The 24520-nt window shown below is 53.6% G+C and overlaps 9 protein-coding genes and 1 non-coding gene across 10 annotated transcripts; 6 read left to right on the plus strand and 4 right to left on the minus strand.

Moving 5' to 3' along the window:
- Positions 1 to 2459: 2459 nt before the first annotated feature.
- On the plus strand, positions 2460 to 5990 carry SEY1 (Dynamin-like GTPase that mediates homotypic ER fusion). Its single transcript, XM_062892073.1, has 4 exons — positions 2460 to 3043; positions 3124 to 3567; positions 3629 to 5364; positions 5420 to 5990. Exons 1-4 carry the CDS (start codon positions 2952 to 2954, stop codon positions 5704 to 5706), a joined length of 2559 nt encoding a protein of 852 aa, XP_062740146.1. The 5' UTR covers positions 2460 to 2951; the 3' UTR covers positions 5707 to 5990.
- QC762_603810 (uncharacterized protein) lies at positions 5975 to 7000 on the minus strand (the record flags this gene model as incomplete). Its single annotated transcript, XM_062892074.1, has 1 exon — positions 5975 to 7000. One exon carries the CDS (start codon positions 6998 to 7000, stop codon positions 5975 to 5977), a length of 1026 nt encoding a protein of 341 aa, XP_062740147.1.
- A 297-nt stretch (positions 7001 to 7297) lies between these two features.
- MIF2 (mitotic fidelity of chromosome transmission-related protein) lies at positions 7298 to 10419 on the plus strand. Its single transcript, XM_062892075.1, has 5 exons — positions 7298 to 7726; positions 7864 to 8024; positions 8095 to 8768; positions 8813 to 9911; positions 9974 to 10419. Exons 1-5 carry the CDS (start codon positions 7644 to 7646, stop codon positions 10138 to 10140), a joined length of 2184 nt encoding a protein of 727 aa, XP_062740148.1. The 5' UTR covers positions 7298 to 7643; the 3' UTR covers positions 10141 to 10419.
- A 169-nt stretch (positions 10420 to 10588) lies between these two features.
- QC762_0089940 lies at positions 10589 to 10660 on the plus strand. The gene has a single exon. It is a non-coding gene; the product is annotated as a tRNA-Trp (tRNA).
- A 609-nt stretch (positions 10661 to 11269) lies between these two features.
- Positions 11270 to 13984, minus strand: YME2 (mitochondrial escape protein 2; the record flags this gene model as incomplete). The annotated part of the gene is made up of 3 exons (XM_062892076.1): positions 11270 to 12916; positions 12975 to 13744; positions 13807 to 13984. The coding sequence occupies 3 exons, from the start codon at positions 13982 to 13984 to the stop codon at positions 11315 to 11317; spliced, it is 2550 nt and encodes an 849-aa protein (XP_062740149.1). The 3' UTR covers positions 11270 to 11314.
- A 39-nt stretch (positions 13985 to 14023) lies between these two features.
- Positions 14024 to 15478, minus strand: QC762_0089960 (uncharacterized protein; the record flags this gene model as incomplete). The annotated part of the gene is made up of 3 exons (XM_062884049.1): positions 14554 to 15478; positions 14119 to 14497; positions 14024 to 14062 (listed from the first exon to the last, which is right to left on the minus strand). Exons 2-3 carry the CDS (start codon positions 14458 to 14460, stop codon positions 14024 to 14026), a joined length of 381 nt encoding a protein of 126 aa, XP_062740150.1. The 5' UTR covers positions 14461 to 14497; positions 14554 to 15478.
- QC762_603840 (uncharacterized protein) lies at positions 14662 to 15375 on the plus strand (the record flags this gene model as incomplete). Its single annotated transcript, XM_062892077.1, has 1 exon — positions 14662 to 15375. One exon carries the CDS (start codon positions 14662 to 14664, stop codon positions 15373 to 15375), a length of 714 nt encoding a protein of 237 aa, XP_062740151.1.
- A 711-nt stretch (positions 15479 to 16189) lies between the features above and the next one.
- On the plus strand, positions 16190 to 18512 carry QC762_603850 (uncharacterized protein; the record flags this gene model as incomplete). Its single annotated transcript, XM_062892078.1, has 4 exons — positions 16190 to 16276; positions 16420 to 17089; positions 17156 to 17689; positions 17742 to 18512. 4 exons carry the CDS (start codon positions 16190 to 16192, stop codon positions 18107 to 18109), a joined length of 1659 nt encoding a protein of 552 aa, XP_062740152.1. The 3' UTR covers positions 18110 to 18512.
- A 342-nt stretch (positions 18513 to 18854) lies between these two features.
- On the plus strand, positions 18855 to 19781 carry SEC65 (signal recognition particle subunit; the record flags this gene model as incomplete). The annotated part of the gene is made up of 1 exon (XM_062892079.1): positions 18855 to 19781. The coding sequence occupies one exon, from the start codon at positions 18855 to 18857 to the stop codon at positions 19779 to 19781; it is 927 nt and encodes a 308-aa protein (XP_062740153.1).
- A 135-nt stretch (positions 19782 to 19916) lies between these two features.
- On the minus strand, positions 19917 to 24330 carry RO3 (Dynactin, 150 kDa isoform). The gene is made up of 2 exons (XM_062892080.1): positions 23730 to 24330; positions 19917 to 23669 (listed from the first exon to the last, which is right to left on the minus strand). The coding sequence occupies exons 1-2, from the start codon at positions 24135 to 24137 to the stop codon at positions 20052 to 20054; spliced, it is 4026 nt and encodes a 1341-aa protein (XP_062740154.1). The 5' UTR covers positions 24138 to 24330; the 3' UTR covers positions 19917 to 20051.
- Positions 24331 to 24520: the final 190 nt, after the last annotated feature.

Raw genomic sequence — 24520 nt, forward strand, 5'->3', positions numbered from 1 at the left:
TCCCTGCGATCTTGCGGTTGGCATTTCAGACCCGCCAACAGAAGGCAAACTCACTCATCATGTTTAGTCTTGGCATCTTTACTATTGTCTGCTCAGTTGTTCGTATGGTGTATGTCCTCAGAGTCGATGGAGCGGCAAACTTCAGCTGGGAGTACGTTGACGTCATTATCTGGACGAACATCGAAGCTGGCGTCACAGTGATGGTGCCTTGCTTGCCCGCAATGAGAGCGTTGATACTCACTCGCAGGTGAGCAGCGAACAGCCAGACAGGCAAGTGGTGGCGCCAAGTAAGAGACGCAAGATTCTGACTGACAGAAATTTAGCCCTAGCTCTTGACGAACTCCAATCTCCAGCACAGTCCTGAAGCATCTGGGCAGCATTACGCCCACCTGATCCACGGCAGACCACATGAAGGAAGAAAGCAATTACTTCACATAAGTGCCATCTACGTATATAGGGAGACCTGGAGCGGACAACATAGATCATATACCACAAAGCTTTCTGGCATAACGTACATTATCAGTGAGTCGTGCATATCAGTGGGTCGCGCACTTCCTAGCGCGACGCGTCCTCATTGCACTTTGCATCGAATTTTTCTACAATCCAATATGCCTTCTATTTTAAAGGAAGCGAGGGTAATCTTAGCCCTTGAAGCTCTCCAAAAGGACGAAAAATTAAGCCTCAGAGCCGCAGCTATGCTTTATAATATACCACTATCAACCCTCCGCGACCGACGCGCTGGCCGGCCTGCACAACGCGATACTACGCCCGGTACAAAGAAGCTCACTCAATCAGAAGAGGAGGCTATTGTCCAATACATTATTGAGCTATGTGCGCGAGCTTTTCCACCCAGATTGCGTGGTGTGGAAGATATGGCCAACCAACTGCTACGCGTACGCGATGCGCCCCCTGTCGGCAAGCTTTGGGTACATCGATTTGTTAAACGCCAGCCAGAGCTCCGTACGCGTTTTACGCGTAGATACGACTACCAGAGGGCTAAGTGCGAGGATTCAAAGGTCATTGCCGAGTAGTTTGCGCTCGTACGGAACACTAAGGCTAAGTACGGTATTGTAGATGACGATATCTACAACTTCGACGAGACTGGGTTTATGATGGGTATTATCTTCGCGGGCATGGTAGTTACGACCTCGGACGGCCTTAGTAAGGCGAAACTAGCCCAGCCTGGTAACCGCGAATGGGCAACGGTAATCCAGGGAGTTAATGCCCTCGGTTGGGCCATCCCTCCTTTTATCATCTTGGCCGCGCAGTACCACCTTGCCAACTGGTACACCGAGTGCAACTTACCGTCCACCTGGCGTATCGCAATCACCGATAATGGCTGGACTACCAATCTGGTAGGCCTAGATTGGATCAAGCACTTCGATTACTATACGGCGCCCCGGATAAAGGGCAAATACCGGTTGTTGATCCTCGACGGCCACGAGAGCCACCACTCGACCGAATTCGAGCGCTACTGCCAGCAGAACAACATCATCACGCTCTGCATGCTTCCACATTCTTCACACTACCTCCAGCTACTCGATGTCGGCTGCTTTGGGCCATTGAAGCAGGCGTACGGCCGCCAAATCGAGGACTTGATGCGCATGCATATTAACTACGTAAGCAAGCTCGAGTTCCTCTGTGCCTTCCGCGAGGCCTTCTTCGCCTCTACAACGGAGAAGAATATACAGGGTAGCTTTGCGGGTGCTGGCCTTGTGCCATACGATCTAGAGAGGGTGCTTTCTAAGCTAGATGTAAAGCTTCGTACGCCAACACCCCCAGCCTCACGGCCCGGCACTCCACAACCTTGGGTGTTCCAGATACCACAAAACCCCCGAGAAGCCAACTCACAGTCAACGCTCATTAAGACTCGCATTGCCAGCCATCAAAATAGCTCCCCGACCTCGGTGTTAGCTGCGGTGGACCAGCTTACTAAGAGTACGATGGCTGTGATGCACCAGGTAGCTCTCCTTCGTGCAGAGAACACTTTACTCCGTAAGGCCAACGAGGCACTAAGCAAGCGCAGGAGAACCAAAACAACACGTGTGCGGCTTGGAGGATCACTTACTGTGCAGGATGCGCACGATCTACTAGACCAGAAGGCCGTGGGGGAGGCAGTGGAAGAAACGCAGCCGGATGGTAGTGGTGTAGGGGGTGCTCGTACAAAGGTTCAATGCTGTGGTATATGCGGTAAGCCTGGCCATAATGCACGCACTTGCCAGGAGGCTGCAGAATCATCTGATTCAGCTGTTTCTGATGTAATTGTAGTTAGTTCCTAATGTTGGTGTATTATAATCGATGGAATTGTAGTAGGGTGGTAGAGAGTGCGCGACCCACTGATATGCACGACTCACTGATAATGTACGTTACTTCTTTTTGAGTTTGAAGGTGACTCCCGTCCACGTTGCCGACGAACCCATGTGCTGGCAAAGGCAGCCCTGGAGGTGTCTCGTTTACACGTGGACCGTCTCGATGACACGCGTGACACAAAAAATATGGCTTACCTATCTATGGCAGCTGCCGCAGGCATGTGAAATGCCGTGTAACTGCAAGACGTCCGTCATCCGACGACAATTCCCGTCCCTATATCGGCCAGCTGGCCAGTGCATCAAGCCCCCACCACTCAGGGGGCGGGCGACGCTGTTCGGTCGCCTGGTTAATCCGGTAATCAGTTGGGTCAGTGGATTCCAAACTTCCAGCGCATACTCAAGGTGGATTGGCGTCACAGCAAGCTCTCCAGCGCTTGGCCACCTTTGCTGCGCATCCCTTCAACATTTTTGCTTTGTCTTCACACCGCACCGTCAAACGCACCATGGCCAAACAATAAGTCACCCTCGCCCCGTATGCTAGAGAACCACCATTGATCTCCTCTGACACCTGCTGCGCTTTTGATTCTTTTTGCCTGTATTCTTTTCTGCTTCTCGAGCTACGTCACAACCGACACGTCCATCATGAACGGCCACTTTGCGGCCATCGGCAATGGGCCGACGGCCAAGCAATACGACCATGGCATCCAGGTTATCGACGAAGACAAGTCTTTCAAGTTGGTGACACCCTCGGCCCTCGATTGCATGCAGCAGCTAGTTTTCATTGCATACACTGACATTTCAATTGCTAATTTAGCACAAACCTCAATGATTACCTTACCGAAACCCACGTCGCCGAGTCTGGCTTCAACTACCACCTGATCTCCGTCTTCGGATCGCAATCAACGGGCAAGTCGACCCTGCTCAACCACCTCTTTGGCACCCAGTTCAGTGTCATGTCCGAGACGGAGCGACGCCAGACGACCAAGGGAATATGGCTGTCCAAGAACAAAAGGAACAGCGCAAACGGCTCGCCCATGGCCGGCAACATCCTCGTCATGGATGTTGAGGGCACTGACGGTCGCGAGCGTGGTGAGGATCAAGACTTTGAGCGCAAGAGCGCCCTGTTCGCCCTGGCCACCAGCGAGGTTTTGATTGTCAACATCTGGGAGCACCAAGTTGGCCTGTACCAAGGCGCAAACATGGGCCTGCTCAAGACCGTTTTCGAGGTCAACTTGCAGCTGTTCTTGAAGGATAGACAGTGCGTTATTATCCGGCCTCCTGTCTGCATCCCGAGGAATCGGCTAACACGTGGCAACCAGGTCCCAAACACGGTCCCTCCTATTCTTCGTTATCCGTGATTTCGTCGGCAACACCCCCCTCGAGAATCTGCGCACGACCCTGATTACGGACTTGTCAAAGATATGGTCTTCCATCTCCAAACCACAGGGCCTCGAAGACTCCAAGATTGAAGACTATTTTGACTTTGCCTTTTCCGCCCTACCACACAAGATTTACCAACCTGAAAAGTTCCTCGCCGAAGTAGACAGACTCGGCGCTCGATTTACCACTGGCCATCGCTCGACCAAGGACCAAGAATTCGTCGGAGGCGTTTTCCTGCCAGAATATCACAGGAGAATACCCGCCGATGGCCTGTCAGTTTATGCTGGAGGTGTCTGGGATCAGATTGTTAATAACAAGGATCTCGATTTGCCAACACAGCAAGAACTTCTTGCGCAGTTTAGGTGTGACGAGATCGCCCGCGAGGTACTGGTCGGCTTCGACACTGTTATCGCGCCTCTGGAGGAGCAGCAAGTGGAAGCAATCCGTCTCGGCAAGCCTGCGGCGGTACTGGCAGATCTCGGAGCTCAAGGCGCCGGAGCCCGCGAGAAGTGCATCAAGGCCTTCGAGACACAGGCCAGCCGTTACCACAAAGGTGTATACACGATGAAGCGGGGCGAGCTCGAGAGCAAGATAGATACTAGGCTCAAAGCTCTGTACCAGGCTCAGCTGACAGCTGCTCATAAGGCCGGTGTGGCTGCCTTTAGTGAGGCCGTGTCAGGCGCGGTCAAGGCAGGGCAAAAGGCGGGCGGATCGTATGAGTTCGCTGAGATTGTGGCGAAGCAAAAGGCCAAGACGCTGCAAATCTTCAAGACAGAGGCCAAGAGCCTGTCGATTCCGGGAGTGGCCTGGTCGAACTTCAAGCCCCAGTATAAGCTCTTTGAGAAGGAGCTCGATGAGGTCAGCGCGCGGTTGCGCAAGGAGGAGATGCGTCGTTTGGCCATAAGGGTCGAGCGCTGGGTCAGGTCTCGCTTGGGCGATGCCATTGGTTTGGAATTCAACAAGCTAGGGTCTGGACGGGGGGGTTCGGTTTCTCCTGAGGGTGGTGAGAAGCCAGCCACAGAAAAGGACCTTTGGGACCGGGTCTGGAATGCCTTCATTGGTATTGTCAAGGAGGCTGAGACGAGATTTGCCGAGAGAGCCAAGAGCTTCGAGGCCAGTCCGGAGGAGGTCGAGGTCGGTCTTTGGCGACTGCGGCGCAAGAGTTGGGTCGCCCTGAGGGAGAAGATCGAAGAAGAGGTGATGGAAAGCAACATCCTCATGAAACTCCGCGAAAATTTCGAGGACAAGTTCCGGTACGACGAAGATGGCGTCCCGAGAATTTGGCGCCCGACAGATGACATTGAAGGGATTTATACCAAGGCACGCGAGTCAACCTTGGGCCTCGTTCCTCTGCTGTCGCGGTTTAGACTGTCGGAGACGTATGCGCCACCAGACCTTCCAGCTTTCATCGGGGTTCAGCCTGCTGGCGTTGAGCCCGAAGACGAAGAAGACCTCTTGCCCATTGGCGGCATCGACGAGGAGGAAGGCAAAAGTCTCGAAGAGGAGACGACCGTTCTCGGTGAAAGTAAGCGGCAAGACCTGGTGGTGAGGTTCAAGAAAATGGCCGATGGAGTCTATGTTGAAGCCAAGCGAAGTGCCATTGGCGGGATCACCCAGGTGCCCTTGTACTTCTATGTTATTTTGCTGATTCTTGGGTGGAATGAGATTCTCATGGGTGCGTTACTCTTCTCTCGCCAGTGTCATTTCAACAGATGTCTGACAATTCACAGTTCTGCGAAACCCTTTCCTCATCTTGCTTATTCTTGTCATGGGCGGCGGTACCTATATCGCCTACTCGCTCAACCTTCTTGGGCCCATGATGCAGATGAGCAACGCTGCCTTCAACCAGGCTGTTGACATTGGCAAGGACAGGCTGCGCGACTTCTTGGTGAATAACGAGACAGCTAGACAGGCGCTTGCTGTTCCCGCACGGCAGATGGGTGCCGATATTAGCCTGGACCGGCTGGATAGCCGGGGTAAGAAGGCACAGGATATTTCAGACGATGATGACATTTAGAGATGGTTCAGCGGACGGAGCAATTGGTTGGGGGAATCGGGACTATGAAGGTTACCTACATAGCTTGGTTGTTCTGGTTGTTTGTTATATGCAGTCTTGTTGTCGTCTAAGAAGCGTTGTGGGTAAAAGCGGATGCGGCAGGGTCAGCTGGTCATGATTTCATGATTATGGTCCGCGACAGGATCTCTATGTATAAAGTACTTAAAACTCCTTTGAACTCCGGTTTGCCCTGTTCCCCAGTGTATTTCCAACCTTGATCCTTATAATCTCAAAACGCCTCCAGCCCAGCTGGTGTCCCAAACCATGTGCCCAGCTCGTCGCCTTCTTCCTGGTCCTTAGCAGAGAAGAAATCCGTGAGGCGGTGAGTGTCACCATCATCATCCACCGGCCAGTCTACCTTGACTCCCTTGGGACCCTCGAGCATATCCTTCGCAGTTCCCCAACTAAATCGGCACTCTGGACCCCAGCCAAACACAGGGTGCATGTTGCCGCGTAGCCAAGTAACGCATCTCTGGTCTGACGGGTAACCCGAACCCCATTCCATATCCGTGTCCTCCTCGTTCTTGTCCTTCTCTTCCTCCCTGGCGGGCGGTCTGCCCCTAGTCTTCCACAAAACCTCTAAGGCGGCGTCTCTCGTGACTTTGGCGCATACACTGGCGGCGCTGACACAAGGGTACAGGCTATCTGCCTTCTTGGCCACTGTGATCTTGGCCGTTGGGAATATCCTCTCTAGCTTCTTCTGGTAGACAGCGGGCTGCCCGATTGTGTCGACGTAGATCTCCTGAATGTTGACCCCCCTGTCGTAGATCCCCTGGATCAGTTGTACGGTTGCGTCCATGGCTTGCGCGTTGAGGTTGTAGGACCCGCCGGCATTGGAAGGGCGCATCATGCCGGCGGAAATATCGCCTGCTGAGAGAAGTGTGGTTGCCCAACCGCAGGACTGGTGAAGATCGGATCCAGCGGTGGAGAGCGTTTGCATGAGGGAGGAGCGGACTTGCGGGGTGAGGACTTTGGAATCGTCAAAGTGGTGGGTTTGGCGGAGGAGGGGGTCGGAAAGTGGGAGAGGGAGGTAGAAGATGCCGTAGACCATTGGCCCGAGGACGGGACCACGGCCGGCTTCATCGACGCCGAGGCAAACGGGGACGGATTTTGCGGCTGAGGCGAGAAGTGATGGGGGAACAGGGGAGAAGTGAGTGTAGGATCGGCCGGAGAGGAGGGAGGAAGGAATCACGGAAGGTGGGATGAAGATGGAGGGAATTTCGTTTTCGATCTCGGCTGGCGTTGGCTCTTCCATTGCGAGGGCTCTGGCGGGAGATGTTCCTGGTTGTTACTTGCTCGGTTCGCAGTATGAAGCTTGAGCCTGAGTTGGGATTGGAAGATTGTTGCAAGATTAAACTGAGTTGTTGGAGTGACAGTTGGAATGCTGTCCCCAGTTGAACCTACACATGCCGAGAAAGCCTGAGCTCGACGCGTCTCAGACCGCGTCGTGGGGCTGCTCAGCCAATGGGAGACAGGCCCTCAAAGTGCTTCTGGACAGCGGCGCCCCCTCCCCAAAATCCCAGAGCTTTTGCCCTCTGCCGGCAGGCAAAAGGGAGAAAACAACTGCTGCATTGCAACGCTGCACAATCATAGAGCGCCGGACACAGCGCGCGCTCTTTCAAGTGTGGAACCGACCTGGAACCCCTGGCACAAAAATGCTGCCAAAGTAAACAACACCTCCCTCACCTTCGGTCGCTCTTTGTCAGAACCATCACCAACCCCGCCAAACCTAGTTGCTTTGTTCTTTCTAGGGGCATCTCGCGCTGTTTCTACCTCCCATATATACATACTGTCCTGCTTGCGCCCACCGTTGCCGCCACCGCGCTTCAGGCTTGCAGGCCAACAAATTCTAAAGCTTCCCCGAGGACGAGGACGAGAACAAGAATAAGGTCGCCGGGATGCCGCCACGGCCGTCAATGGCGGCGCGCCGCACAACCACCCACCAAGCAGAGCATATCTATGAGCTGGGTGTGGTGGGAAGGTAAGCCCCCTCTGCAGTGCACACAATCCACGCGAAGATGGGGATGGGGTTGACGCGACTGAATTGCCCATGACGCGACCAAGCGCAATGTTTGCCGCTGTTCGGAACTACGTTGCTAAACTATGGCGTTCTGACAGGAAAACCGGTGTCATGCTCCCCGACTCGGGGGTGCGCGACGAACATGGCATGGAACCCATCGAGAATCTGTTCTCATCACCAAAGAAGCCTGACGATGAAGACGAAGAGGAGGAATCGGACGATGGCGACAGCGGGGAAGCGCCGATGGAGCTGACTACAAGTATGTTCGTTGCGCCTTTTCTTGTCGCCTCGGTACACCTGCGCCCATGACAGTGACTGACTGAGGGTAGACCTGGGATTGGGGCCCGCGGCGCTGCTTAACGGACAGGCGAGTAGGTTTCCCGCGTCCTCGCAGAACCGATCGCCGGCCAAGGGATTTCTGAATTCACCGGCGCAGCGTAACAAACTGGTTGCCCGTAATACGGCAGCCGCACGGTCGAGCTCATCGCCAGCAGAATCGAGACATCAGAGCAGCAGTCAGCCGACGCTGAGTCAAGGCGCGGCGAAGAGGCGCTTAGATTTCAACAGTGTGGAAAAAGGAGGACCGCATTCATTGTCGCAGCCTGTAATGGGTTCAAGGGGCGGCGCCTTTCCCGGTAGCACTCAAGGTAATGCGCGGTCGCTGTCGCTGTCCCATGATGAGGAATCCGAGGCTGGAAGCGAGGTGGACGACGTCAACAACTTTGTGGAAGAATCTATTGCTATACTCAACGGTGATGACGACAACCATGCCGCGTCGGTGGAACCAGAGGAGGAAGATAGCTCGGATGAGGGGTCGATGGTTGGTGATGATACCATGAGGCTTTCTGCTGCGCAACATAAGAAGGCTGGTCGACCAGCAAAATCGCAGGAGCCAGCGCGAGCCAAGGCAGCACCGGTCATTTCTAAGCCTGTCAAGCAGACGAAGAAGTCGGCAGAAAAGGCCTCGGTCGAACAGGAGCCAGAGGAGGGGTCTGAGGGCGGGAGGAGGAGGAGGAGGAGGAGGAGGAGGAGGAGGAGGAGGAGGAGGAGGAGGAGGAGGAGGAGGAGGAGGAGGAAGAGATCCAACGGCCAACCAGACCACCCTCGAAGCCAGCAGCTCCAGAGAAACGTGGTCGTCCAGCGAGCAAGGCAAGCAACAAGGCACCCGAGCTAGCACCAGCGCCAGCTGCAGGTCGTGGACGGAAGCGACAAGCTGTTCCCGAAGAGGAGGAGGAGGAAGAAGCAACGGCCGAGCCCTCCCAAGAACCCCAGTCCAAAAAGAAGCGGACCGATGCCGGACCATCCAGGAAGAAGGCAACCAAAAATGAGAAAGCGACGGCAGCACCCGCCGATAAGCCCAAAAAGACCGTTGGACGAAAACGGAAGTCTTCCATTGCAGACCCCGGGGATGTGTCTGTCGTGGCCGTTTCCCGTCGTCCCCCACTTCCCAAATCTCGCGGTCTCCTCATCAATCGCCGCGAGATCCCAGGCGAGACTGACTCCATGTTTCGCACCCGCTCCGGCCGCAATTCGTTTAAACCCCTCGCCTTCTGGCGCAACGAGCAAGTCCACTACGAAAATGATGACATCAATGACAACTTTGCCAGCCGGTCCAAGCCTTCGAAATTTGTCCTTCCCAAAATCAAGGAAGTCGTCCGCGTGGATGAGCCAGAGCCAGAGTTCAGGAAACCGGGCCGGCGAGGACCCAAGCCCAAGGGCGGCGCAAGACCAGGAAGGAGGAGGAGATCCTCGTTCACCGAGCAGATCATGGACAGTGAACCAGCTGAACCCTGGGAGATGGAGCCGGGAACTGTTACGGGTGAGGTGGTCGTTTGGCAGCCACAGTACGAGTTCCAGCCCCCAGCACCCAACGACTTGGTCAGCGTCATGGATAAACAGCTTGCCATCAGCGGTCACGCCATCAAAACGACCGAGGTTGTCGGGGGCGAGTTCCGGTACGCAAAGGTCTTTTCTGAAGGGTTCATTGGTGCCGGCGTGGTCGATCTCCCTCCCGGTGCCATCAAGAGGCTCAAGAACTCCAGAAAGGTGTTTATGATATTCTTTGTTCATGCGGGCAAATGTTTGGTTACAGTGCAGGAGACCAACTTCCGGATTAGCAAAGGAGGTATCTTTATCGTACCGAGGTGTAAGTCTTTTCCTCTTATCCGTCGCTCCAGGCAATTGAGAGAGGCTAACAGTGCAACTCAGACAACGAGTATACCATTGAAAACGACTATGACAAGCCTACGAGGCTGTTCTTTTCTCAGGGCACCGAGGTACCATCAGAGCAGGAGGCGAGTGTTATGCCTAATGTTCATACCGATGGGGAGGATCAGGGAGACGAAGAGGAAGAGGAGGGTGGTGGTGAAGAATAGAGGAGCAGGAGTAAAACGAACTCTTGTTGGTTTTGTTGGTTTTCGGGTATTGCATAGGGTCGGTGTCTTGGAAAGGTTGATTGTGGTGGTTATGTTAATAAGATACCAATATCAGACGCTACTTGTTACGGCGCCCTCTCTCTCTTGGATTTTCTATCCCTTTCCGGCTTTGGGTTCCCCGGTACTTTGCGATAACAGTAGCAACAAGCATCCAGTTGTTGCACCAGTGATACCGAGACAGATCATTTTCAGAATTGCTCAACAATACTTATCATGTTGCCCCCTGGGAGCTAGGCTGTCAAACTTGCGACCAAAAACAGACCAACAAGGCCTCTACTAACCTTGACACGATTGCACTCCAATACCAGACCCAACGGCCAGCCAGATTTTGTTGTAAAAGCAAAAGCAAAAAGCATAGCTAGACGGATGACTGTCTGCATGAAAAAGATGACCCCGACCCGATTTGAACGGATAACCTTTCGATCTGGAGTCGAACGCGCTACCGTTGCGCCACGAGGCCTCACTTGTTGTAGATGAAGTCTGGAGGACTTAATTACAATTCCCTATGCTGTAATGATCTTCTGGATGTCAAACCATATTTTGCATGCTCAACAACTTACCTTCACAGAATACACATGTATCCTGGTTTTTCTTGATAAGCTTCGGTTGTATTGTATTTAGCTATCATCTAAGATCCCGTCATTGGCCGCATTCTTTCCGTCTGTTCAGCAATAGGGCGCCGACTTCAAACATACTCAACATTAGACAGGCGGTTATAGAAGGATAGATGTGTTGGCTGGTTGGAAAGGCAGCCAGAAAATGGAGAGATAGCGGTAGTGAGATTCAGCTTTCAGATTGCTATTGCCTCGAAGCCCAAAGCTAAAGGGCTGAAGGGTTGCGGACATGGAAGAGTAGAATAGCAAAGCGTGACAGACTCTTACTTGAGCAGGGCATACACTCTGGGTGTGGACAGTAGTCGAATCTCAGAGCCTGTTATATACCGTATTTTGATGCCTTCTTGGGCAAGTAGCTGAACAAATATTGAACACGTGCAATTCAGGGGTTGATGAGTTATGCTGTTTCATGTCCAAGGTTTTTAATTATACAAAAGCAAGGCTATACACACGCATGATCTTCGTCCCATGCCCCATCGCCTGTAGCATTCAGGTCACAGTTATGCCTCCTCGGCCAAGATCTTCTTCAGTGCTCCCATCTCCTTGTCAAACCCTTCGATCTTTCTCTGGCTAGTCTGCAGCTTGCCTAGCAAGTAATTCACTCTATCCGAGGCCTGCGCTGGTGCGTTGGGAAGGCCTGCAAGCACAGTCAATTCTTGCTCTGCCTTGTCAATGTTCTTGGCCTCAATTTTGGACAGTTCAGTCAGCAGCGCCAAATCCATCCTCGATTTCACGACCTTATCTTCGAGAAGCTTTGTAAAAGCGGCTTGGTAGACAGGTTTGCCCGCGCGGATGGTGGCTGGCCGCCCGTGGTGGGATTTCACAGTGATCAACTCCGCATTGGCCAGCGCCTCTAGAGCAGCTTCGGGGTTGGTAGCGCTGGAGGTCATAGAAGAGGCAAACGTGTTGGCGAGCAGGACCTCGTTGTAGCGGAGAGAGTCGTTCTTGGCGATCTCCTTGATGAGGTACCACGCTTGCTCAACAGACCATTTCCTCTCCTTGTCGACGCCTTCGCCAGCAGTCTTGTTGCCAGTCAACAGGAACATGCGGAGGATCTCGGAAGCACTCTGCTCAATGATGTCAGAGACAGCCTTCTTGGGGCTCTGACCGACTTTGAGTCTGCGAGCAAGGACCTGGAGGTCTGTGAGGCGGCCGCCGAGGGCTTCAATGCACTCATCTAATTCCTGAAGATCCTGACGTCCTTGGCTATCGGTTTTCAGCGGTGAGCCGTTTCCCCCCTTTTCGTCCTCCTTTGCCTTCTCATCAAAGCGCGCATTTGCCTCGAGCTGAGAAACGACAAACTGTTTGGCTACCTGGGGCGAGAGATCCCCCAGGGTAACTTGGTGAAAGACACGATCAGGAAGAGCCCGGGACAGAGGTTTCGAGTAGGAGGTGTCAGTGGTGAGGAAGATGACGTGAGCCACATTGGACTGGACCAAGGCTGCCGCCCAGTCAGAGACCTTGTCATATATGATGCCCTTCTCCTCGCTCTTGTGGAGGAAGTTGTCAATGACCACAACCGCACGCCGCTCCGGATGGGCCTCAAGATAGGCGTCGTCCGAAAGGTTGGCATCCTGGTCGTCCGTTTTTCTTCCAGCGAGTGAGACTTCTTTGAGGGCCGATGCGGTTGTTTGAAGAATTTTGACTACTTGGGCTTCGAGGTTCTCAGAGAACCCAGCCTTGACTCCAGTGGTGCTTTGGATAGCAAGGTCGACCAGGCTGCTGAGATTGTTCGCCCACGAGAATACCGGGCGGTATCCAACCTGAAAAGCGAGCTTTCTGATGGTGCCAGCCTCGCCCCTGGCCTCCATCACCGGCTTGCAATCCAACACCAAGACGTCCTTACGTCCTTCGAGCACTTGATCCATAACTAACTCTTTGCCTCCTGATCCCCGGGGACCCTGAATGACAACAAATGTGTCGACCGATTCAAGGAGGCTGCTCTTGATTGAATCAATCAGGTCTTTTCGGTGGTTGAACAAAGCATTCAGGCCAGCATCGGTACCGTGCTTCTTACCAAGGGAGAGGATGTCCGATGTCTGCCGTTTAAGCCACTTGTAGAGCTTACTATTGGTAAACTCAAGAGATCGCTGAACATGGTGCTGTGATGATGTTAGTAACGAGGTCAATTTTGCCGAGGGGTTTGTTGGCAATACATACCTTGACAAAGAACTCGCGAATAGGATCAAACACGATGACAGTAAAGGTGGCGAGAAAGGCGGCAAGGATGGGGATAACGATGCGTGGATGACTGCTGATCCATTTCCAGATGTTATGTGGTTTGACTCGCTGTTCGTATGACAGCCTCAGCTTTGTGGCAGCTTTGCTTCCCTCTTCCTGCAGAACAAAGCCGTGCAGACAGTTTCGCGCCATGATGGCATCCTTGACAAGCACAAAGTCTACGTAGGCGAATTTGGGTAGAACTTTCGAATCGGGCGGTTGCGAGGTGATGTCGGCAATCCATCCGTACCGACGAAAGACACTGTATAGTGCCTCCTGGGAAAGCTCATCAGGCTGTTCGGAGTCTTTTGCCGGTACGAACTCAACACGCAAACGGCTTTTGGGAAGTCTATAAAGATCCTCCAGCCACGGTCGGCCTAGAACAAGACCTGTTGAGATACCTCGAAAGGGACTAAACCATGGCTTGACGGGATTCTGTTCCAGCGCTTGTGAGAGTTTTGCCTGAAGTTCCGAGGCGGATGTATCACCGGGATGGGTGAACTTGACATAGGCGCCCCCTTCTTTTGTTCTGGGGATGACTTCAGTGATGTTTACAGAAAGGGAGTCTGGAATTGCCCGCTTCACCAGACTGACAGGATCGAACACGCCCAAGGAAGTCTTGTCAAATTTCTTGAGCAACTCCGGGACATCGTTTTGAGCCTTCCATGGCCTCCAGAGTAGCAATGAGCTTAGTTTCAGTGGAAATAGGTCTGCGAGCTGTCAGTATCTAATGCCGGGTGAGAGGCGAGGGAAACCGGAGGATTGTACTAACTGTCGACAAATAATATTGACTCATCTGCTTTGGCTTCGATATGGCCGGTCTTGCCTGTGCCAACCGTGCTCTGCCATCTTCGGGCAAGTTTTGTATGTTGTCCTAGAGCGGGGAGAAGGCGTTGCCTGGCGGTGTGGGTTGCTGCAAAAGCAGGCAACCTTCGGCCACGCATGGCCATGGACGAGGCTAGGTATAGAGAAGGCCCTCTCTGTATAGTTCAATACAGCTCAGGTCGCAGGTTTCCAAGATCATTTGACTGCTCCAAACCGTCAGCAACCCGTTGGCAGGTGATTTGGCCGAGAGAATACATACTCGTCGTACTGGCACCAATAAGGCAAAAGGCCGCAGCCGTTGTGATGCAAGAGTAGTGCTTTCGGGATGCGACGAATTTAAGCCCAAGGTGACCGGCTGGCCGACAGCTTGGTTCCGCATGCGATGGTTTGGAACGCCGCCCCTGTCAGTGAGGTCATTGATGGGGTCGCTGATCGTCCCCTCAAGCCTCGGCGCCAAGCAATGCCCCGCAGCAAGATGCGCTGGGCTTCTGATTGGCAGCTTTCCAAAAAGGCTTGTCCGCTTGCCATCCCGTCTTTGGCGTTTGAGAGACGCTGAAGTGACTGGAAGGTTGCGAATCACGAGACTGATATCAGGTACCATCTTCCCGTCCCCTCCTCATGTTCCGCGTACCCCTCACTTGACGTCCTCTTCAAATGAGCCCTCACTTGACGTCCTCTTCAAATGAGCCCTCACTTGACGTCCTCTTCAAATGAGCCCTCACTAACCTCTGATTAGGTTGCACGAGTCTTCATCTCCTGCACTAACTGCATCCATCTTCAGGACCTTCAACAAGAGACCATCATGGGTTGGTTCTGGACCTCGCCGTCCCCCTCACCAAAGGCTTCCGAAGCCTCTCACCACTCTGCAACTCAGCAACCACAACCTCCAGCCAGCGAAAGGAAGCCATCAACAGATGAGGAGGTTTCCAAATTTCTCCGCGAAATCCAAGCGGCAGCCAACCCTTCTTCCTCTCACGCCGCTTCCCCTCCGTCTTCAACAGATTCAGACGCCGCCAAATCATCGTGGGTACCCAGTTGGCTTTCAGCGCCAGCGCCTGAGACCCCTCCCCCACCGCCCAAAGACAAGCGCTCTGAAGCCTCTATCGCCATGTCCGAGGCTCTTCTTCCAACAACCATGTCGTGTCAGGATGCTTTTGACTATGCCTGGCATTGCCACACCCCCGGCTCCCAGGTCAACTCTGTTTACCGGTACGGTGGTGTAAGACAGTGCACCGAGCTCTGGGACGACTTTTGGTTTTGCATGCGCACCAAGTCTTGGGATCCAAAGCTTCGCGCTGAAGCCATCAAAGATCATTTCCGGAAGAAGGAGGCAGCCAAGTATGGTCGAGGCCAACCAAGCTCCGAGGATATTTGGGAAAGCAGAGATAAGATGGTAGAGCCGGGAACAACGTTCAACAAATCCTTCGACCCCCCCATCAAAGACGATGCTGCCTTTGAAAGAGAGGATCAGGAGACTCGGAGGAAGATTCGCGAGTTTTACGAGAAGAAAACTTGAATGGTGGTTCCGTGTCTTATACCCCACCATACACAAGCTGCAATGTAGTAATTATTCTCATGAAAATGTTCACACAGAACCAAAGTACACGTTTGAAAACTCCATCCACACCCTTGCAATTTTGAATAAAGCATGGAGACTGGGCTGGGCTCTTTCCCTGAAGTGACACAGGTGACATCGGAGCCATGCGGTCCAGAAGGAGCACTCCCGGTTTACAGGCCGCAGGCGACGGTAAATCCGACGAATGGCAGCAGGAGCCTCAGGAATCACAAGACGCCCATCGCTGAAGCCACACACACAGACACAGCCCAGACGCAACTTCATCGCATCTCCATCACCCAAGGGATTCATTGTCCCTTCTGTCGCCGGCCCGTGTCAGTATTTATCCTGCCATCTGCTCCTGCGGCTCCCAATTGCAGGCGCGACAGTGAACAGTCCCCCCAGAAGTCAGTGAATTGAAGCGCCCGTGCGGCAAAGCTCTGCCTGCTCCTCTTGCTTCCAGTCTCCCGTCGCCCGCCGCATATCAATCTGGCATCTCTCACATCTCGCGAGAGCCATTATTTCTTATTGACTCGGCTCGTCAATCAAAATCCAGGACTCGACCTCCATGTCAAGTCCAGCTAGGTGAGGCTCTAGCTTACTAAATTACATCCGGGCCCAGGTCGAGATTAAACTTCGGACACACAAGCCCCCCCATCGCCCGCGGGGAATCCAAAAGATCACCACTTCCGCTCGTCCAATGGAACAGGGAATTTACATCGATAAATAGCAACATTAAAGCAAACAGCAATACCCAGAAAAGAGGATAGGCGCCATGGAGCCAAGACCGAGCCTCGTCGCCTTCCTCCAACGGTATCAGGATCTCGCCACTTACCAAGACTCGCACATCAATTTGATCAAGGTATGTATATGTATACACACCCTCCCCATCAAATAATGGGCACAGCAAAAGTAGATTAACCCATATTATATTGTGGGGAGGGTGATTCAACACCAGAGCAAACATTAGGCTCTTAAAAGTGGCTGCTGATACCCTCCTCACAGGATCTCTTGGTCTATGCCGAGTCGATAGAGTCAACCCTCCGAGCTGAAAATACGGAACTGGCCCAGAGAGTGCATGAACGAAACTTAGACTACGAAGATGCTACTCGATCCAGGCGCGAGCTACAGCAACGCATTCACGCCCTCGAAACGCAACTTGAAACGTCCATCTTGACCAACGAACAAATAAAAAATTCCAACTCCTATGTCGTCGTGTTGATAGACGGGGATGGGCTCATTTTCAAACCGGAGCTGATCCAACAGGGTCTTGCTGGGGGCAAAAAGGCTGCTTACGCCTTGAGATCAGCAATTTTGGGCCAATGCGGCCCTCACGGCAATGAAATTGGAGTTCTCGCACAGGTCTACCTCAATCTCGCCGGCCTTAGCAAGGCGATGCGCCGAGATGGCTGTCTGGAGAATGAGAGCAACCTCAAAGATTTCACGCTCGGCTTCACACAGGCCAAGGCCACTTTTGACTTTGTCGATGTCGGCCACGGCAAAGAAAGAGCCGATAACAAGATCAAGGAAATGACAAAATGGCATCTCAGGAACCACAACTGCAAGCAAGTTATACTGGGCATATCACACGATGCAGGGTATGCCCCGTTTCTCGACGAGTTGTTCCAAGAGGATAGTGTTCAGCACCAGATCACCATCTTGGAAGGCGTACCTGGTATGTTGGCCATTGAGTGAGCAGCAGCGAGTAAACTGTGCTCTTATGCTGACCAAGTTACAATAGTGGTGCGTGAGCTGAGGGCCATCGGCGCAAATATACTGAATTTGAACAGCATCCTGTTTCGGTCTGAAAAGCTTGTTGATAGGGTGTCAGAGTCGGCTAGCTCTGAGTCGTTCGGCTCACCTTTCACGCCTGTTCCTGCCACCCCGGTTGTTGAACACAACAAGCCTGCCACACCAACTATCGAGATGAAACCGGTCATGCCGGCTGTCCCCGCCATCTCTGCTGTTCCCGCCTTCCCTGTTACTGTACCGACACCTCCTGTCGTCAGGGCCACAGCAACGACCAGTAACAGTGTCGCAAGTATCGACAGTATAGGCAGCTCCGAGCCACAGACACCATCTTCGGCATCGGCGGCTTCAACGTCAACTCCGGCAGCCACAACTTATGCTAAAGCCATCAAGAGTGCCACCCCTCCACCGCCTCCACCGGTGATCAAATTGCCTGCCCATACCAAGGCGGCTTTGCAGCAGCAGCCGTCTTCCCGGGCCTCTCACAAAACCCCAAACAAGCCAAAGCCAGTTCCTTGGAACCCAGGTATGATATATCCTTCTGATTTATACACGTATACTGATGACTATGCCGATAGGACCTCGCGGTCTTGATCCCCCTCTTCAGGTCTCGCAGTCTGCGCTGGACAACCTCAAGAAGAGGAAAGACAGCAACAAGCTATGCAACAATCATTACCTCCGCGGCCCCTGTTCCAAGGGCGATTCATGCAACTTCGAACACAATTACAAGCCCACCAAAGAGGAGTTGGTGGCCATTGCGTTCCTGACAAGGCTGAACCCGTGCTCCGGGGGCCAAGAGTGCGATGTGGACGATTGCATCTATGGCCATCACTGCCCAAGCGTTATCAACGGCGCCTGCACACATCCTTATTGCAAGTTCGACAAGGAGGATCACCCCCCTGGAACGAAGATTAAGGCTCATCACAAGGGGAGCCATGATCGCTAGGTTAGCACATGGGTCCCAAAAACCAGGGTGCAAATCGAACACCAACACTACTCACTTAACGGCAAGATAACCGCCTTTCTCTTGCCCCGAAAAATCAACAAAAAACTGTCCAGTACTCCAAGGCCGTGAGGAGTCTATGTTCCAAATGGAATTCAACAGACATCAAGACTGTTGGTAGTATGGCTGTTTGAAGTGGTGTGACCACAGCTGTTTTTTGTCACTTGCTTTCTGGGACCTACGTGGTTAGGTTCACGTGCACTCGTGGGCGCTTGATTGAGTTCTTTATAAAGTAAACTGCAAGAATGTGTGTGGATAGGGTGCCTCTAGACGTGTACTTTGGTTCTGTGTGAACATTTCCATGAGAATAATTACTACACTCTTAGAAACCGAAAATACCTGTTTGCATTGCAGCTGGTGTGTAGTGGACACGTCGTGGACAAAATAACTGGGACTGCAAAACACTTGAACCAGGCCTCGAAATATAGTTGAGAGGCTTCAAAAGATGGATAATAGAAGAAAGTCAAGAGTTCTTAAAGGAAAGTCAAGAGGCCTTGAGCACCACCAGATGGACCCCACCCACCACTCGCCCCACGAGAAGCTCAGACCATACCTTAATTACAGCCTCCAAGCGAAAACCCCACTATGAACGACAAGCTCCAAGTTGTTCCACATCCTCCCCATCGCCACTCGCAAAATCACCACCTTCCTCGCCACCGTCATCGCTGCCACCAACAAAACCGCTAAGATGTCCCACCCCCGCGTAGAAGAGGTATCCGACTCGGAGGATGACGTTCAAATGTCGGACCCCTCCGAAGACGACATCGACGACTTTGTCGAATCAGACATCATCCGCACCCGTCAAGCAGCCCCTTCCAGACCAACCCCCCCTCCTCAGCAACAACCCCCACCCCAATTCCGCCAGCCACAACAGCCCCCCGCCTACCCCCAGATGCAAACAACAACCGACGCAACCCCGTACGCATCCTACCTCTGCCTGTACCCAATCTACTTCTCCAGCCTGCACACCCGCGCCCAAGGCCGCCGCGTCTCCGCCGCCGTCGCCGTCCCCAACCCGCTAGCCACCGAGATCTTGGCCGCCTGCGCGAACCTCAACATCCCCACCGTCTTCGAAGCAGGCAAGCTCCACCCCAAGGACTGGGCCAACCCGGGCAGGGTCAAGGTCTCCCTCGCGAACCAGACCCGCGTCAAGAACAAGCATCACTTGTTCCTGCTCGTGGCTCAGCACCTAAAGAGCCATCCCATCACCGATGCCTCCCCTGCGCTGAGGGTCCACGTCCGCGGCGCGCCGCCTCCTCCCGAACTCAAGCCTGGGGAGCAATGGCCCAGACCTTCTGTGCCCAGAGGCTGGAAGATGTCAGAACTGTTGCCTCACTACAGCCCCGCCATGACTGGTGGCGGAGTCAGCGAGAACTTTTTGAAGGATATGATGAGCCAGATGGGTGGTGCTGGTGGCGCGGGAGGACTGCCGGGTATTTTGGGCGGTGGAGGAGGAGGACCCGGTGGGATGGATATGGCTAGCCTGATGCAGGCTGCTCAGTCGATGGGTATGGGCGGCATGGGCGGAATGGGTGGTCTGGGTGGTCTTGGAGGTGGTTCTTCACCCGGGCCGAGTTCGAGCGCTGGTGGGAAGGCAAAGAAGGGAAAGAAATGATTAAATTCATCATGTGAGAACACCGAGAGTCGGGAAAGACGATACAAAGGAATGCCGGGATGAAATGTGTCTAGGTTTAGAATTATTATGATACCAACTTGGGGGTTTGGACTTCCTGTACTACGATCAGAAGATCCAGCACCCCGCCCAATTACCTTTTACATGGACCGGTTCATCCTCCTGAAGCAAAAGTGAACAAACAACAATAACGCTTCACATTTACAGGGTATATATCTCGAAAGCATACATGCACTCCACCGTTGATTACTTTTACACCCCAGCTGTCACCATCCTTCCCTGCAGCCCTTCCCACTCTCTCGAACCAAAAACTTGCACCTCTCCCCCATAATGATGTTTCTTCCCACCAGGAAGTCTAATCTGCAGTTTCGCAGCCGCGCTGACGACCCCCTTTTTCTCCTTGACCTCTTCTCGATTGTGCTCCACCGCGTTCAGCAACCTCGCATTCTTGATCACGGCCCCCTCCCAACCCTTCCAAACAGCCCAATCTTCCTCTTGTTTAGCAGCCCAAAACTGCGGTGTGCTCTTCGCCGGCTTCCACCCGCCCTGCGCAACAATCTTCTTGTCCAGCATGCTCAAGTCATAGACCTTCGCCTCGGTCACCATCTTGACCAGTTCACCGAGAACGGCCTTGCTCTCTGCCTTGACCATGTTCCTCCTCTGCTTCTCCGCCGGAACTGCCTTCTTGAGAAGTGGCTCGGCCAGCCAGTCGTAGCTAGCCTGCTCTTTGACTCTTGCCCTCCTGTTGTCCTCCCGGAGGTACTTCACTGCCGACTGCAAGCCCAGAATCTCATTTTTGAGCGCGTCCATCTCCCTTGCCGTCGCCACCGCTCTTTCTTGGTTAGCCTTGGCCCCCTCTTCACCGCCAGCCGTAGAAATAACGCGACTGTTGGATGCGATCTGCTTCCACTTGTCACGCTCCGATTCCAAAGCCTTGAGCTCGCGATCTTGCTTCTTGATGTTGTCCGCTAGAGCCGCGGCTTCGGATTTGGTAGTCTCGAGGTGGGACTCGAGCTCGGTGACGCGCTTGGCTTTGGCGTTCGCATCACGCATGCGGGATTCAAGCGTTTCAATCTTGACCTGGGCTGTCGATAAGTTTTCTTCCCGGATGGCGATGGCACGGCGCGCATCGTTGATGTCATCCTTGAGACGTCGAAGTTCTTCCTCGGCATCCACTGGGATCTTCTTGAGGGCCTTGATCTCCTGTGCGCGCAGGAGCCATGGAGGCTGGCTGCGCTCGAATTCTTGAGTTTGGGCCAGGTCGGTGGAGAGAGCAGCCAGATCCGAGATTTGAGAGGTGGTCTGGCGGAGCTTGTTGAGGTAGGTAGAGAACAAATCGGCTTCGTTAGTGCCGAATGAGTTGATGGAAGTCTGCGAGATGCAGTTTTGGATCTCCACGTAGGTGTACGGTTCTGTCCTGCCCTCCTCGAGCACGAGCTGATGAAGGTCCAAACCAATTCTGCGGGCCATCTCGGAAAGCTCTTGGGTGGCCGCCTCGCACTGCTCAAAAGCTTCCATGGTATCCGGCGTAAGGGATAGATGCCTGGTCTTGAGCTCCTCGAGAGAGCGAACTGTCTTGCCTGCAATGACCTTGGCGCCGCGCGTCTGTGTGATGACGCCCTCGGCCTTCTTTGCGAAATATTGCTCCAGCTCGTTCTCCTCGTCGCTTGGTGGAACGACCCGCTGAACCATGGCACGCATGGTCGTGAAGGTGGCCGCAGCAGATTCCAGATGGCTTTGCATGAGAAGCGCCTTCATGTGAATATCATCGGCGAAGCTCTCCAGGTCGTTGGAGATGTGCACCTCGCCCAGATGCGTCATGAGAGCAATTGTCCGCTGGAGCTCGGCAGAGCACTGCTTCTCCTTCAAATCGTCACGCCTCAAGCCGTCGATCCAACCATTAAGAGCTCTCTCGACAGGCTCCAGTTCGTACAACGCACCTTCGTACTTGGCGAACTGCTCCAGAGAGCAGTGGCTGATGGAATTGACAAAACGATCGCACATGGCAGATACCCATGTGAGCTTGTCGATGGCACCGCAACCCTCAAATACGTCGTCTTCGTGTCCGGGGTGCGCCTGGCCATTCACACGCTCCTTGATGAAGCCATTCAGCAAGTTGGCCTTGAACGCCAGTCTCTTGAAGCGCAACAGGGCCAGAACGGAATCCCTATCCAACTGATAGCTGTCGGGCAAAAACAGCTTGACAATCTCGAGGTGCTGCTCCGCCTCTTGGGCCTCCATCCTCCTCAGCTCAAGGTCAATTGTCTTCACCTGGGCCTTGGCCGCCGAAATTTGCAGCTTCATGTTCAAGTCCATCATAGCCCTAGAGCGATTGTTAAGCTGCTCGGACTCGTTCTCCGTCACCGCATGGGAGGCCCTCATATCCTCCAAATCACTTTGCAAGCTCGTGACCAGTTCCCTGAACCGCGAAAGTGTATACTCCATATCCTCCATCGACTCCCGCTGTACGTTGGCCTGCCTCATTTGCTCAGAAATAATGGCATCCTTCAAGTCCAGCTCCTCCTGCATCTCCTTTTCATTCTGTACATGATTGATCTCCAGCTCGTCGTTGATCTCCTTCAAACTCTCCAGGTCATCAATGACGGCCCGCAACTCCTTGATCTCCTCTGCTTGATTCATATTTTCCTCAGTGATCTTCTCGATCAGGTCCTCTGCTCCTAGCGCATTGTTCAGCTGCTCCCTCAGATCCTCCACCGCCACCTCGGCCTGGGCCAACTTTTCCTTCGTCGCGGCGAATTGCTCCTTCATCGTCTCAAACTCCCTCAGATCCTCCTCCAGCCCCTTGATTTGATCCTTGAGTTCCTCTTCTTGCTCCTGCGAAAGGTCCCTCAGCCTGATCAGTGCCTCCTTGAGCCGTTCATTGTTTCTCTCCATTTGCAACCACCCGGTGCTCGCCCGTTCCTCGGTCGACATCCCCTTTGTGAATTCGGCGTTTTCCTCCCGGAGAATCTCCACCTCGAGCTCCAGCTCTTCGCTTTTCTGCTTCAGTGCTTCCAGTTCCACCTTGAGCACCTCGGCCGTCTCCTCCGCCATCTCCCGATCCAGCGTTGCCAGCTCAAGCGCGCTTTCATGGCTCTCCTGCATCTCCTCGACTGCATAAAACCTTGTTTCTGCCTCCTTGAGCTGTTTCCTCAAATCCGCAATCTCTTGCTGCTGAGGCTGGTATTTGATCTGTAATGTCTGAATAATTCTCTCAAACTTATCCCTCTCCCCCTTGATTTTCTCTAAGTTGTTCAGCTTTTCTCTGTCTTCGATCCGTTTCTTCTCCAGCACGCGCAGTTTGGCCTTGAGATCTTCAATCTCCTTCTGCGCAGCGGCTGTGCTGGGCGCATTTCGTGACGATACAGAAGCAGTGGCAATGGGTGATTTTGCTGCCCCTCCACCTGCCGGTGGTAGGGACGTCGTGGCGAGCTTCTCCAGCGCTGCCGTTCGGACTTGGACGGGGCTGGTGGGTTGAGGGGATAATATCTCGTCATCGCTGCTTTTGCGGGATTCGGCGCGGGAAGTCTTGTTGACGCTCGAAACGGACGAGGCGGAGCTCTGCCTCGCGCCAGGAACACGAGTTGATGCCGGTCTCGATCCGACTCCGGTGGCAAGTCCACCTCTGGTGCTGAGTGTGCGTGGAGGAGCACTACTCTGTCTTGGGGTTGAAGAAGCTGTCGAGACCTGGCGGGTTTGTCTGGGCACGGGCGGCGGGGCCATAGAGGGCCTGCTGGTGGCAGAAGCAGGTCGAGGTCTGACGGCCAAGGCGCCGGGTTTGACATTGGCATTGGAGGGTGTGACGGTTCGCGATGGTGCCGCGCTGGTTGGGGAGCGATTAAGCTGCTTCGTGGGTGATTTCGTGGGACTCTACACGGACCGAATTAGCTTTCCAGGCCCCTGACGCATAGTAAACAGAGCAGAACCCACCCTCACACTGCCCCTTCTAGGTACTGGACTCGGGCTGGGTGCATTCAAGCTCATTCGTTTCCCCAGACTCGGATCACTGGTAGAGGACGAGGCCCCCTTGTTGGAGTTGTTGGAGAACAGGCTGCTTGGGCGAGATCCTTTTTTGGCGCCGGCTGGCTTGGGTGGCTGTGATGGAACAGGAGCAGGAGCCGTGACGGTGACTGTGACGGGCCTTACGAACATGCCATATCCCATGGCACATTCGAAATAGCGCTCTCCCTGAACCATGCCATCATTCTTTCCGGATCCATCGTCGAGCTCGACACCAACCCATTCGCCCACGGCGAAGTGTGTTTGGCCAACATATCGAATAGTTCCAGTGCGGCCGTCGCTCAGCTGTATTTTCTGCCCAACCGCTAAATCGGACATGATGACCTGGGATCACCGGTGATCTTTCATGTCATGCCTTTGGTGGGGAGCGTAAAATGGTGGCCGTTGTCGTTTGCTGTCAAATGTTTTGTGTGGTCAAACGGGACCGTGTTGAATGCACGTCAATGCCGTCGACGCGATGGGGCCAACCGCTCCTGAGCTCCACAGTCTAATGTGGGGAGCTCTTGGCACACTGTCGTGCCTGGAAAACTGGGTTGGGGTTGTTGTTGCTGATCGAAACAGGGTTAGGGTTATTCCTTCGGCCTTCACATCAGCATCTCAACCAAAGAATTGCTTTTCTACAGTAGTGGTCGTGGTTTGCAAATTTGGGAAATATTAAGGCATGCTAAAACAAATATGGAACAGAAACTTCCCTTGAATTC

Source organism: Podospora pseudocomata, chromosome 6 (assembly GCF_035222375.1).
Source record: "Podospora pseudocomata strain CBS 415.72m chromosome 6, whole genome shotgun sequence".
NCBI lineage: Eukaryota > Fungi > Ascomycota > Sordariomycetes > Sordariales > Podosporaceae > Podospora > Podospora pseudocomata.